The following is a 13,431-nucleotide window of genomic DNA, read 5'->3' on the forward strand; positions in this document are numbered from 1 at the left end:
CGGGTTTTTTTTTTTTATGTCTTTGTATGGTTTTTCCTGAAGTGTTCAAGTACAATGCAACTTTTAACTGATGCAATACTGCATTTTATTTATGTGAATTTGTTCTCCCACTGCACTTTTAAAGATTTGTTTAAAATACATTGATTTGTCTTTATAACAGTTCATGCATCTTATTGATTAACTTGTTAGTAAAGTGAGTTTAAAAAAACATTTTAATAACTTTTTTTCTCTAATGACATTAACAGCTGTTCACTGCTTTTATTTGTTGACTTCTTTCAAAGACAGTCTTTCCATAAAAATCCTGGTATTATCCTAAGTTGATAACATATTTCTCTCCTGATCTCATCGTCCACTCTCTTCCTTCTCAGCGTGTGTAGGACCTCTTCCACTTGAACTTCCCTTCCTTTGTGTCCTCGCTGTTCTGTTCAGGTGCCTGTGGTCTTTGTCTCCTCATCATGGTGGTTCTCCTCCTGCGAGGAGGGGCTGTGTTGCTTTTGTTGCTCTGCTCCATTTGAATAAACTCTCCTAGTAGACCACAGCTCTCCACACCCCTCTCCTCCCCTTTTAGGAAATCGGCCACAGCTCTGAAGTACTCCAAAACTACAACGTGACTCCAGTTACTTTCCTCCACCTCTTCATTTCTGGTCGTCCCTCCCTCCATCTCTTCTTGGCCCTCCACAGTGAAACCACAGTGCCCTCCTTTGTCTGTCAAAACCAGAAGGAAATAGGGATTGCTCTGGAAAAGTGGAAGGGGCAATGAGGATGCAGGCGGGAGGAGAGGGTCATCACGGCTGCAGATACAGAGCACAGGGACTGCCACCTCATCAGCATCTCTCAGTGGTTCATTCCTGTCCCAGTACCTGTCCCAGTCCTGGGCTGGGTACCCCCTCTCATCCATTAGTCCAGAGTTTAGAGGCCTAGAAGCTCTCTGCGGAAGCTGGGTTGAAGAGCAGAAAAGAGTTTCCTCAAAGTCCCTGAGAGAAGAGCAGTTGAGGGCCCGATCCACATCCAGCACCGCTCTGAAGGAACTTGCATATCTTAAACCAGAGCCCATGCAAAAACACACGATTATGATTGTGTCCATATAGATATTAAATCATTCTTATAACTACTAATAATTTTCATTTGCTTTAATTTCTCTCACCTACTGAGCTGCTCCTTCCGGCGGAACAGCACCCCCCAGCGGTAAATAGGAGGCATGGCTGTTTCAAACCACCGTTGGCCCAGAAGAACAGGTGAAATGGCTGCAGCCGCTGTCAGGTACGTACTTGATCCACACTCCCCCAAGTAGGAAAGAAGGATCCCTGAGCCTGAACCCTCACTCACTGCAACGAGCAGAGAGGACGGGTGGCGGCTGTGAATGTAATGCACAGCCTGAACATAGAAAAATAACAGTGGTTTGAGACTGGCTTTTCCATCTGTATAGACAACCAAGGAAAAGTAAACTCCATGTTAAAAACTTTGATGAACCTTTAACATTTCATCTAGTACAAACCATCATATCAAAATTTATTACAGTCCATCCCATTAGACTCAGTCGTACTTGCGTTTAGTGGTAAATAGCTCATTTTAGTAGTAGCAGTAGTATGTTGTTTTGTAGTGTAACATAAGTTAAAATCAATATTATCCTACAACTAAATATAATTTTAACTGCACACTGATGATCCTAATTTAGTTTGAAAAAGCAGAAGCCTTACATTCAAAAAGAAAATAACTTTTATGTTTTCGTTTTTTAAAAATAAAAACTTATTTTTATACCTGTTCAAGATCAGCTGGGTCTCCAAACTCAGTCAGTCGTGTTGTTGTCAGCTGACATCCCACTGTACCTCGAGGGTGAAACACCACCACATAAAAACCCTGGTGCAAGGCCTGATGGCATAACAACTTCAGGTGGGGGGTCATCCCTCCCCACGACTGAGGGATGAGGAGGAGGATAGGAGGTGTCGAGGTGAAGCAGCCCAGTGCCTTTCCATCTGACAGTTGCTCCTTCTTCCACCCAACAGCCTCAACCACTCTTGTCCCAACAGCCCAGTCCAGAGCCACAATTCCCCCGTCTTTCAGTAACAGATGGTCTCTTGTGAACTGTAACGTGTCTTTGACTTGTCCAAACAGCAAGTTGGACAGAGTCTGGAGGTGAGGGTCTCCCCTGGGCCAGGCGGCCGGTCTCGGCCTGGCCAGAGAGCCACATTTCTGCAGCAGATATTTGGCCAGTGCAGTGGGTTTGCAGATAAGCTTAGGTTCTTCTGAGGTCTCCTCAGACCCAGACAAAACATCCGTCCCTGGGGATCCGGCCTCCTTGGTCAGTTCTGTTCTTTCTTGGTTTTTCCTCTCGAGCGGCAGCACCAGGACCAGGCAGATGAAGACCCAGAGTCTCCAGCCTGCAGCCCTGACAGCCAGCTTCGCCCAACACTGTGCTGTGGGCCAGCGGAGAGACAGCCACAGCATGAGAAGTAACAGGGATGGGAGCAGGCAGAACAAGCAGTCCCATACAAATGATGCCATTGGTAAATACCAAAGGTCGTAATTTAGCATGAAATCCAGTGTTTTCTCTGGGAGCTTCTGCTGCTGGTCTCTTCAGTGACCTCTGACCCCCTCTTTCTTCAGTTTGTTAATAAGAGTAAAGTCTTTACACACAAAAATAAAATACTGTCCTGTAAATAGTTTTTAACTTTGACTCCTGTTGCTCCTCCTCCCGCCCTTTCTCCTCTCTCCATAAATCATTTACTGCAAGAACAAGCTCAGATTGAAACTGAGCAAACACAGACCACACAGATCTGCCCCAATAATGTTAACGTGATTACAGTTTCTGACCTTGTCCCATGCCCGTCATTATTTCTTCTGTATTGTATTTAATAAATTAATATATCCATGAATAATATTTGGATAAATACAACAGTAAATTGTAGGACTGTTCCAGCTTTAACTGTATAAATGGTTGTTTAACTAGTATTTCACCCCAATTCCAGGTAAGATTTAAAAATAGAGGTTTTTCAAATGAACAAATAAAATCACAATCGCACTAAGAACAGCAGGGTCATGTTTTATCAGTGTTGTTCAATCCATGTGTAATGTGATACTGTACAACACTCTAACCCTTTCATGGCAGCGTGGTCACCTAGGTTTTAAGACACCCGCTCTTTGTTGAATCTCCATCTTTATCCCCCCTCATTTCATAAACACTTTATTAGGTGTACCATTAGGTGGTCTATTGGATTGAGATCTTCTACGTTCAGTCACTTAAATAACCTTTCTTCCCTCTTCAGATTATCTTGATCTTATCTACACACCTAAATGCATTGAGTTGCTGCCATGTGATTATGTAGGATATTTTTTTAAACCTCATTTAGTGGTAACACACTTCATTTGCGTTACTAAGTGGAGTGTTTTATCTTAAATATTTTTTGTCTTTGAACTATTTTTTATAACTTTCTCTATGTTGTATAAAACAACAACATAAAAATTGATTTTGTTTAGTTGGATAAATAAACCACCAGTTATTGTACTGATAAGGAAACTGATATTGTTTTATGCTTTTAGAAATTGTAAATTGAACTCAGTTAACTCGAATTGATAAAGGTTCAGTGACTACAACATATTATGTTGACTAAACTCTTTTATTACATTAAACATTATCCTTTCCTTAAACATTTTGTTGGAGTTGGTCATTTGAACCATAATCAGTATAAAAATGACATGTTAGACTTCATGTTTATCATGGTTACCATTCTTTTAGTTGGTAATTACAGGTGAAATCTAGCACCCCTGATTTGTTGGTGCTGTACATTTACTGGAATACTTTCTTCCGCGTAGTAACCTCCATTGTATGCATTGTTTTCAACTTCTCAACAATTAGTTGGCTCAAAGTCATTTTGACTGAGGATTTTACTTTCAGTTTACCTGAAGATATCAGATGATCTGTTGATGCTTGCTGATGTTGGAGAATGTTCTGTAGTATAGTGGTCTCAGTGCTACTTTTGATTATTGGAGTCAGAAAGCTTTGTTGTGTGGTGTTCACCAGGGTTCTGTCTCGGGTCCCATTCAATTTGCTTTGCAGAAAGCAGTCATGTCATTTTAAAGGTGTTTCTTACCATTTATACTTTTCAAATATACATCTCATTTGCAACTCAATTCTACACTTAATTCTAAAAAAAATTGACTGGCAGTTACACTTTTTTTTTTCCATTTTATTGCAATTCTCCTAATAGCTGCATTAGGAAGAAATCCCTGCATTGGTTAGAATACGTCCAAAGTGCCACTGACAGAATCCCCCAGAAGGTCTTTTTCAATCAAAGAAAGGGACATGCAAAGAAATAAGTGGAACAATTAAATAAGTAATTTTGTACATGTCCTGCAACCATTGTTGGGCAATTGTTTTATCCCAAAAAGATAGATATTAATTGTAGCTCAGGTTTTACACCACATCCTATGATGTCCAGTCTGCTACAAAATTGTGACGTCACCTGATTTAACTTGATTCATATCAAGTGGAACTACATCTTCTAGTGGAAGAAACACAAAATGTGTTAATGTTTCAGGGTTTCTAGTGTAGTTTTTTTGTTTTATCTTAAAACAGAACCATTATGCTGTGATGCCAAGGCAACAGCATGAATGAGAAGGGTAATGACTCCACCCTGGATACGAAGCATTATAAATGAAGTTTTCACCAAAAACAAGTCATCTACAAGACGACATCCACGCCTCAGGTACAGTATAGTTTTAGCTGATTGTTGTCACAAAAAATACAGTTTGTCAGTTTTAAGATTTTAATTTATTTCTTTTACACCAGTCTGCACTTGGCTTATTGTTAAGTCATTGTATATTGCACAAGTATTTATTTATTTATTTATTTTTTGGCACTAAATTGCAATAAATGATTTGAGTGTTTGCCTACAGATTGTAGGAGGAGGGTAAACAAACTAAATTTTATGGTGTGTAATGCAGCCACAAAAGACTGGGCTACCAATTGTATACAAATCACACTTAAACTTGTAATTTGACCTAAGCTGGTCTTTTAAAGCGGTGCTAAGCAGGGCTATAGTATATGTAACTACAACATGTTTGTTCATTTGTTTGACCAGTGTGGTGAGGTGTGATCTGACCTGATTTATACACCTGATATAATAATGTATTGTTATGAAAACTTCCGTAACATGGTGAATGCAGCAACTTGTTTGTAAAAGATTTGCTACTGTACGATTAAAACCATTAACAAGTTGTCAGCACTTCTTTTGGTTTAGGTTTTTTGGTCTGTCCTGCACAAAGTGGGGAAAAAAGCCATTGATTTCAAAGAATAATGGTAACAATGAAGTGTTAGCTCTCAAGTTACAGGTCTAACAAATCCAACACAGTAATGGTGATACTGACATTGTGAACAGCTACCGGTTAACTTATAATGCATACTTGAACTTACACAAACATGGCTGGGAGAGGGGGAGAAAGGAGAAAGTGGATCAAGAGTAATCAGACGGAGGCCACACGTATCACCTCTACTCTAATAATCCTTCCAAAAACTGAAGGACTGACTCGTAGTATGTCATTATTAAGCAGAATATGTTCTGATGGGTCAGGTCTGTGTACCAAACCTTGATAGATTCTTTCCTGAAGCTCAGCCACAAAGGGAGTTCAGGGGTTAAGTGTTGCAGCAAAAACTTGTGTCCCATCCTTGTCAACTGAGATTAACCCACAGGCGATGGGACACTTCTACCTGCAAGTCCAAATTTTCTTATATACTGGGAGGACTGGCCATAATGACTTACACTGTGTTTGCCTTAAACCATCTACTGCATAATGGTAAAACTATTAAACTGCACTAGCTGCATTTTGAATGTCTCCCTCACTCTCTGTTCAACAGGTTGTGCAGTGATGGTTGCATTGGCTGTGTTGTGTCTCCTGCTTATGCAGACTGGAGTTCTTGGGTTTGGGATCGGCTTATTTGGAGGCAACTCCCTAACTCATCAGCAGATCACTGAGAGTGCTATCTTAAATGTCACTCTGCAGGTGTGCCACACTCTGGCCCTGGCTAAAGGAAAAGACTTCACTTTACCTGTAAGAACTAAATTCAACCAAATTATGTTTTATGTTTTTTTTTTTTTTCAAATGATCAGTTCCTGTATTATTAATAGATGTGATATGACAATAAAGTTTGTATGTGTGTGTAGCTACAGTCTGTAACTGCTCAGTCTGTTGCTGCTGCCTGTGGAGCATCAAAGTCATCCAAGAGTTTCCAACAAGTCATCAGCATGATCCAACAAAGAAATCGAGAAGTAGACACCAGTTTTACTTTCTTCAACCCAAGTTGTCACTTCGACAGCGAGACGTTTATGGAGGGAAGGAAAATCATCACAGACGGATTGTCGGCTGTGAAGGCCAGCAACAAGCGTGAAAACTTTGAGGCCGCAAGAGAAAAACTGGGAAAGATACTGCATACTTTACAGGTAGTTTCTGTTACTCATTTAATTTTCTTAATCGAGAAATGTTGAGTGTTGGCAGCATGATGTGTGGAGATGGACAAAGAATTGAAAATATTATGTGTTATTAACCAACGCTCATAACAAAAAAATATTGAATTTAGCTTCCCTTTTTAAACCATGAAGGATTTCTACAGTCATAGTAACTGGGTGGAAATTGGAAACAAGGTCCCAAACTCCAATCTGATCAAATCCGACACCAGCATTGGAAACATAGCAGGTATAAAATCAAATCATGTCTGTGTGAGTTTCAGAGAGAGACAATTTCCCCACCTTCTTTATTTGCACTTATTTTGAGACTGTTTATGAACCTTCAAATTGTATATTTCCTCTTTCATACTGTACAAGCCTGCTTCCTGTTCATATGATGTATAACCAGGCACGTGCAAAAGGGGGGCCCTAGGGGGTCAAGCCCCTGTTGAGCAAAGGTGCCCCCTCATTGTTAATGAATCCTCAAGGATCTTGGCCACTTTCAAAGTCTTGGTTAAACATTTGAATTTTTTATTATATTCATCTTTCAGAAGAAACACTACAGTATTTAATGTTTTCAGATTTCTTTTTCCCTGGGCTTATGGTGGAGTCAGATGATGTGTATATATGGGTGGCGATCTACAAAATAGTGCACATTTCTATAAATGTTTATGTGTAGAAACAACCAAATCCTTCTTACTATGTATATCTATTGTTTTCTACAGCTGTGAACAGAGCAACCTGCCGTAACTGTGTTGGAAACGACTGCAACAACAACATTTTGCAGGATATTCTAATGGAAAAGATACTTACTTCGGGATATTTCAATATCAACCCTTTTCCCACTAAACCTACTGGTAAATTCATGTAACATCAAATTACTAAGATAAGTGTGTTAAAGAGGAGTAATGAATAAGGCTGCATGGAGCATTTTGTTGACCTATTTTAAACTGACAACAGGAAAATGCAGCCATGGAGGTTATTCTGATTTTACAAGTACAATTGAGCCTAAAGGTGGGATCAACAAAGACGAGGTTGATTCCAGTCATGGGTATCTGCACTGGGAAGCAGCAAAAATGGCGATAGCTGCCACCAGTGAGCTACTAGAGGACGTCCGACAGGCTGCTGGTGACACACAATTCCTACAGTACGAAACTATTCAGCATGTTTTAAATATAGTTACTGCATTTATTAGAAAGACTTTTAACCCCTTTGTCTCTCCCTTTCTCTATTTGTCCTTTAGGATGATGGGAATTTCCAAAGGTAAAGCTCTTTGTTTTGTGATCGACACCACAGGGAGCATGGGTGACGACATAGATGCTGTAAAAACCGTCACGTCCATTATAATCAACAGCAAAGTGGGAACAGAAGATGAACCCTCAGTTTATGTTCTTGTACCATTCAATGACCCCGGTAAGGTTTCAAGGTTCCAGATATGACTTCATAAATTGGTGTAGTTTATTTTTCCACTAAAGTAAAATGAAGTGATGATTGTAATATTAAATCAACTCTTTCTCATGTCACTACTTGGTTCACAGAGTTTGGACCACTAATAAGAACTACAGACCCAAATGCCTTCAAACGTGCCATAAATTCACTAACAGCAAGTGGAGGAGGAGATTTTCCAGAGATGAGTCTTTCAGGACTTCAGGTGCTGTCATATCTTTAAAGAAGTTTGAAAACAAGTTTCTGCAAAACGTGACCATGTGAAAACTCATCCTCTTCTTCACAAACAGTTGGCTTTAACTGGTGCTCCTCCGGGCTCTGAGATCTTCCTCTTCACTGATGCAACTGCTAAAGATGAAAACCTAAAAAGTACAGTGGTTGCCCTCATAGAGCAGACCAAGTCAGTGGTAAGTTCAATTGTGTCATTGTAAAAAACAAAAAACAAAAACAAAATGTAATGTTATATACAGCATAGATAAGCACATGTTGCATATTGAACAAAAGGGGGGGGGGTTGTTGAAATGTTGCATAGGTACATTTTGAACATATTAACTTAAAAACACACAATTATATTAAGGCTCTATAGATATTTACTGGTAATGCTACTCCAAAATGCTCTTCGGGTGACCCATTATTGATAAAATTTCCATTACGTAGTTAGCTGTGGCCTAAGCACGTCATTCTTGTATATACTCAGATAAACAAGAACTCAGATCACATTTGCCTGAAATTTTCATTCAGCTGTTTTTATTTCAGGTGAATTTCATGATTACTAACTTACTAGGGTCTCGTCGTCGAAGACAGAGTAATAATACTGAACAACAACAACAGCAACAGCACGGGATGGTGAGATCCAGCGGCCAGCTCTACACAGACCTGGCCAAGGCTTCAGGAGGTCAGGCTATTGTGGTCACAAAAAGTCAGCTCCTCAGTGCGACCAGCGTCATAACAGAGTCGTCCAGTTCCTCCCTGGTATAAACAAAATCCTCTCATGGTTATTACTTCTATACATTTGAAAATATTTCTTTGTGTCACCAGTTTAATTTCATCTCCAAGGTGACCCTTCTTCAGGCAGCCAGGAGCACAGGAACAGCTGAAAACTTCACTTTCACCGTTGATGAGTCAGTAAGAAACCTCACAGTTTACATCACTGGGACATTGGTCACCTTCACTCTCATCAGTCCATCAGGTGATGTCATAAAAAATTAATAAATGAAGAATGAAGTTGGTTTAACTCTTCACTTTTTTACCAGTGTGCCTTTTGTTTCATCTTTAGGTGTACCTCAGGGCAGCGCAAACATGACCGGACCATTGATAATAACATCCCAGTCAGTCGGAAACTTTCAGACACTGAGACTAAACACACAAGTAGGATTGTGGCAAATTAACATGATGTCAACAAATCCCTACAATCTGAAGGTCGTAGGTGAGGCATGGTATTATTATAGATTGAATTGTTTTAATTAACTTGAGCCATGAACCCATTTAAGTGGAGGTGAGTGGAACATTGTTAGAAATTGTTCTTTTCTCTTGGTCCCTCTGGTTAACTTTTCCTTGTAACCTCTTTTTGTGTAGGTCAGAGTCCAGTCGACTTCCTGTTTAACTTCTTGGAGGTGTCAAAGGGCCCGTTGGGAGGTTTTGATGTTGTAGACAATCGTCCTAGAGCTGGTAAAACAACCAGAATTTTGCGATGTGCCAAACACTGATTATCTTAGACACACTTGATTAGTTGTAATCTTTTACCTGAAGGCGTCAACGGTAGCTCGATGGTGACTGTAACTGGGAGTGAGTCTGCAATCGTGACAGAAGTCACTCTGGTTGAGTCCTCGGGGTCGGGGAAAGTTAACGGCAGCGTGGAGGCTCAGGGTGGAAGAGAGTTCTTAGTTCACTTTGACAGGATACCATCAGCTGAGTTTGTGGTGCTCGTGAAAGGGCAGATCAGCAACACTTCCTCAGTGCTCTTCCAAAGGCAGTCGTCTACCAGCATCAGAGCTTCTACGGTGACTATTACTGCTGTAAGTAAAATGCATCTGTCTGAACTGAGTCTTTAAAGACGGACTGAACTGTTACTATACAACTAATACTGACTGCTTTCTGTTTTTAGACCGATGCAAACAGTGTCTTAGTACCAGGAACACCACTTTCAGTTCCTTTCACTTTGACAACTGATGGTGCAGGAGGAACCTTCAGCATCCAAGCTACCAATGACCAAGGTTTTACTTCAACTGTTCCATCCAGTTTACCTCTGGAGACAGGAGGAAGTGCTAATGGCACAGTGAACATCACAGCCCCTACAAGCACCACGTCTGGTACAGATGTCACTCTGACCATTCAGGCTGTGGCTCCCGGAGCTACAGACACAAACTATGTTGTTCTGCGTTTCACTGTCCTTAAAACGGTAAATATCCAACTGAGGAAGATGATCTAGTTTTTCCAAATATTATGCAGCATATTCAGGAACTTGATTATTATGTTGATTGCTTCAGTGATCACCTTCATTTCCCTTTTCTTCTTACAGGTCACTGATTTTACTGCTCCAGTTTGTCAGCTACTCAGCCTGCAGTCCAACTGCTCTGACAACTGCAGCTCGTCCATGTGGGAACTCTCAGTTCAGGTGACTGATGGGGCTGGAGGGACGGGTATTGATCGTATTAGTCTTGGACAAGGCAATGGTATCATGAACACCAGCCTGGCTGCTGGCAATGGTACCATAACCCTGGTGACCTATAATGCATCTTGCTGTTCACCTGATGTGGAACTGGTGGTTGTGGATCAGGTGGGTAACGTAGGCTTGTGTTTCTACACTGTTCGGAAAATTAATGTTAACAGCACACCAACCGTGCCTGTTAATGTCACCACACCAACCGTATCTTCCAATGTCACCACAACCACCAACAAACCACAAGCTGCTGTGTCCATGGCCACCAAACCTGTTCAGGTTTTTCTTCTTTGCTTTAGCCTTTCAATTGTAGGTTTAGTTTACCATCTAGGATAGGGATCTGCTAAAAGGTGGATTTTAAAATGCACTTTAAGCTTTAGGAAACCAACCAATGTGCAAACTGTAAAACCTCATTTGGCAGTTTATACACATCACAACAGCGACATTAATCCAAAATATTTTAAACACAGAATAGTATGAATTGTCCTGGAGCTCAAAATCTCAAAGACATGCAATTAAAGAACTAGAGATAGGTAATTCACGCATACCATGCCACATACATACTTTTTCATGTAATGGCAGGTTGTAATGTTAAGATTTATCAAAACCTAAGAGGTGTTTTAACATTTCATCTTCCCTTATTGAACTAAAGGTATTTGGATTGTTAACATGACATTACCTCTGTGAAACTATGTGATTAATGTTAATCTTCTAAAAAAAAACTATAAGTTATGCAACATTAAATACAAGAATAACATGGACAGTACTTTCAAAGTTTGATGGAGATGTTTGTGCTGTTTTTTAGATGCGGGTCATGTAAAGATGTCACTTTAATTATCAAGGATCCCAATGTTGATATTAAGGTTAACATTAGCACTGTTTAACTATTTCATTTTTTGTTAAACCTTTCATAAAATTTTCTCTATATTATGAACAACATTTAAACTGCTTGTTTCTTTCCTGTTCCTACTATTTGAAAAACATTACTAAATTATTATGTCATTTTTATTTCATTATGAAGATGTAGGATGTGAATCACTGGTAGTTTTTGTATCAACTGGTCCTACATAGAAAATGCTCTATACATTTATGCAACAGAGAAAAACTGAGCCCAAAGGAGACATTTGCAAATAAATTAAGTGTATAAGGTGCAGTGCTACTGTATCAGTGTGTGAGTGTTTTTTGCAGTTGTTTAAGATGTATTCAGTGAGAGTCTAAAAGTGTATCAAGGCTCAAATTAAATTAAAGTTTAAATGTTGTTCTGTCACAGAAACAGATTAATGTGGAAATACAGATTTAGAAAAAGAAAGCAGAGTGGAAATGTACACGTTTATGTTAAAGTGAAAGTGAAAGATCTTCAGTTCCTTTTGTAAATGAAGGCACAATAAGTCACTTGGATCATTTGTTTTGAACAATCAGTTTGTTTGTTTCATACCAAACAATTGACTACGTGCTGCTGACGTTGATGCTAAAACTGATGTATAAAATCATTCCAAAGCAACAGGTAGAACAAGTCCTGTGTAATCGCTAATCTCTGAGTATTTACAGTAAAGTCTGATCTAAAAGTAAGTGAAGAGGTCACAGTGGCAGCAGGATCGGACAGGTAGTCTATTTCCAGACCTCCAACTGCTTGAGGTTTCTTCCTCTAAAGGGAGTTTTTCCTCTCCACTGTTGCCTAAAGTATGCTCAAATGGGATTGTTGGGTTTTCTGTGTAATTTTTTGTATAATTATACTCTGTAAGGTCTTAAACCTTACACTGTAAAGTGCCTTGAGATAACTTCTGTTGTGAATAGGCGCTTTACAAATAAAACTGAAAAAACAATATGAACGATTTTGTCCCAACAGGAAAGTGCAGCCATGGAGGCTTTGATTTTACAAGTATGATTGAGCCTACAGGTGGGATTAACAAAGACACAGTTGAGGGACCTAATTTATAAAACTGTGTTCTTATGTGTGCAGACAAACTGCCGTCTATGGTAGCTACAGTCAACATTGGTATGGGGCCAGAGCTTTCAGCTGAACTTCGTAATATCAGTTTACAATACAGATAATGCAAATTAATAATAGATAATAACAGCTGGTGCTGCGACTATTGTCCATGTTTTTTTTTTGTTTTGTTTTGTTTTGGGTTTTTTTTGTCTTTCAAAGCAGGTTGAGGTTACCCTAATCCCAGAGTATGGAGATAGTTAGGCTTATTTTTACAATCTCATTGTCATTTGCCACTATCCAACTTTACGTATTGAGAATGAATTCAAACCACTAAAATTCTTCCACATACTCCACCTGGATGACTGACAGTCTTCCCAAACATCTGACTATTTAAAGTTAAGAATGCAGACCGACTGGAAAATTAAAAACAAAAAACCTGTATGTCTTCTGGCTCAACTCCATCTTCATATACAGTAAGAGTTGTTTCTCATGAGTTGGCTGCATGCTGGTCACAGTCTGACTGACTGCCCTAAATCACATACCATGGATTACTACAAGATACGTGAACTGTCAAAATATATTTCTGTTATCATGAAAAGTAGTTCTACGCAGCTTTCAGATTTACCCCTCAGCTCTGATCAACACGATCGAAGTGTACAGGATTCAGCGCTGTACATTTCTTAAGATCTGTGATCAATCACAGCAACAACATTTACTTTTATTTTCACAAGTAATAAACAAAGGGAAAATATAACCATATTCCTAATTATATAATTTGATCCACTTCATTATGTAAAGAACAGTGATTAAATATTAGACATCTTTCAGACAATAATTTTTTGATTTCATGTGAAAGCACTTGCAAAGGGTGAAAAAGTAAATAATATTCAACAATAGTTTAATAATATTTTCTGTGCATAAATTATTTGGAAGGTTTTCCTGGAGTTGGCAAAGTTGTC

At 39.3% G+C, this 13,431-nt stretch overlaps 2 protein-coding genes across 2 annotated transcripts; one reads left to right on the top strand and one right to left on the bottom strand.

Annotated features, from left to right (window-relative positions):
* Positions 1-256: 256 nt before the first annotated feature.
* Positions 257-2,653, bottom strand: LOC113170347 (protein ABHD15). The gene is made up of 3 exons (XM_026372415.1): positions 1,759-2,653; positions 1,145-1,374; positions 257-1,037 (listed from the first exon to the last, which is right to left on the bottom strand). The coding sequence occupies exons 1-3, from the start codon at positions 2,530-2,532 to the stop codon at positions 365-367; spliced, it is 1,677 nt and encodes a 558-aa protein (XP_026228200.1). The 5' UTR covers positions 2,533-2,653; the 3' UTR covers positions 257-364.
* A 3,209-nt stretch (positions 2,654-5,862) lies between these two features.
* On the top strand, positions 5,863-10,893 carry LOC113169188 (von Willebrand factor A domain-containing protein 7-like). Its single transcript, XM_026370381.1, has 15 exons — positions 5,863-6,045; positions 6,159-6,434; positions 6,594-6,687; positions 7,163-7,294; positions 7,398-7,584; positions 7,681-7,850; positions 7,976-8,088; positions 8,174-8,290; positions 8,640-8,855; positions 8,940-9,072; positions 9,160-9,309; positions 9,459-9,551; positions 9,633-9,898; positions 9,988-10,281; positions 10,402-10,893. The coding sequence occupies exons 1-15, from the start codon at positions 5,863-5,865 to the stop codon at positions 10,876-10,878; spliced, it is 2,901 nt and encodes a 966-aa protein (XP_026226166.1). The 3' UTR covers positions 10,879-10,893.
* Positions 10,894-13,431: the final 2,538 nt, after the last annotated feature.

This window comes from Anabas testudineus, chromosome 14 (assembly GCF_900324465.2).
Source record: "Anabas testudineus chromosome 14, fAnaTes1.2, whole genome shotgun sequence".
Taxonomy (NCBI): Eukaryota; Metazoa; Chordata; class Actinopteri; order Anabantiformes; family Anabantidae; genus Anabas; species Anabas testudineus.

Bases quoted from the DNA above. Each gene is read 5' to 3' on its own strand.
- LOC113170347 (XM_026372415.1), bottom strand. From the start codon at position 2,532: ATGCTAAATTACGACCTTTGGTATTTACCAATGGCATCATTTGTATGG. The intron at 1,375-1,758 runs GTATAAAAATAA...TTCTATGTTCAG, and splicing joins ACCCAGCTGATCTTGAACAG to GCTGTGCATTACATTCACAG. The intron at 1,038-1,144 runs GTGAGAGAAATT...CTCTGGTTTAAG, and splicing joins CGGAAGGAGCAGCTCAGTAG to ATATGCAAGTTCCTTCAGAG.
- LOC113169188 (XM_026370381.1), top strand. From the start codon at position 5,863: ATGGTTGCATTGGCTGTGTTGTGTCTCCTGCTTATGCAGACTGGAGTT. The intron at 6,046-6,158 runs GTAAGAACTAAA...ATGTGTGTGTAG, and splicing joins GAAAAGACTTCACTTTACCT to CTACAGTCTGTAACTGCTCA. The intron at 10,282-10,401 runs GTAAATATCCAA...TTCTTCTTACAG, and splicing joins GTTTCACTGTCCTTAAAACG to GTCACTGATTTTACTGCTCC.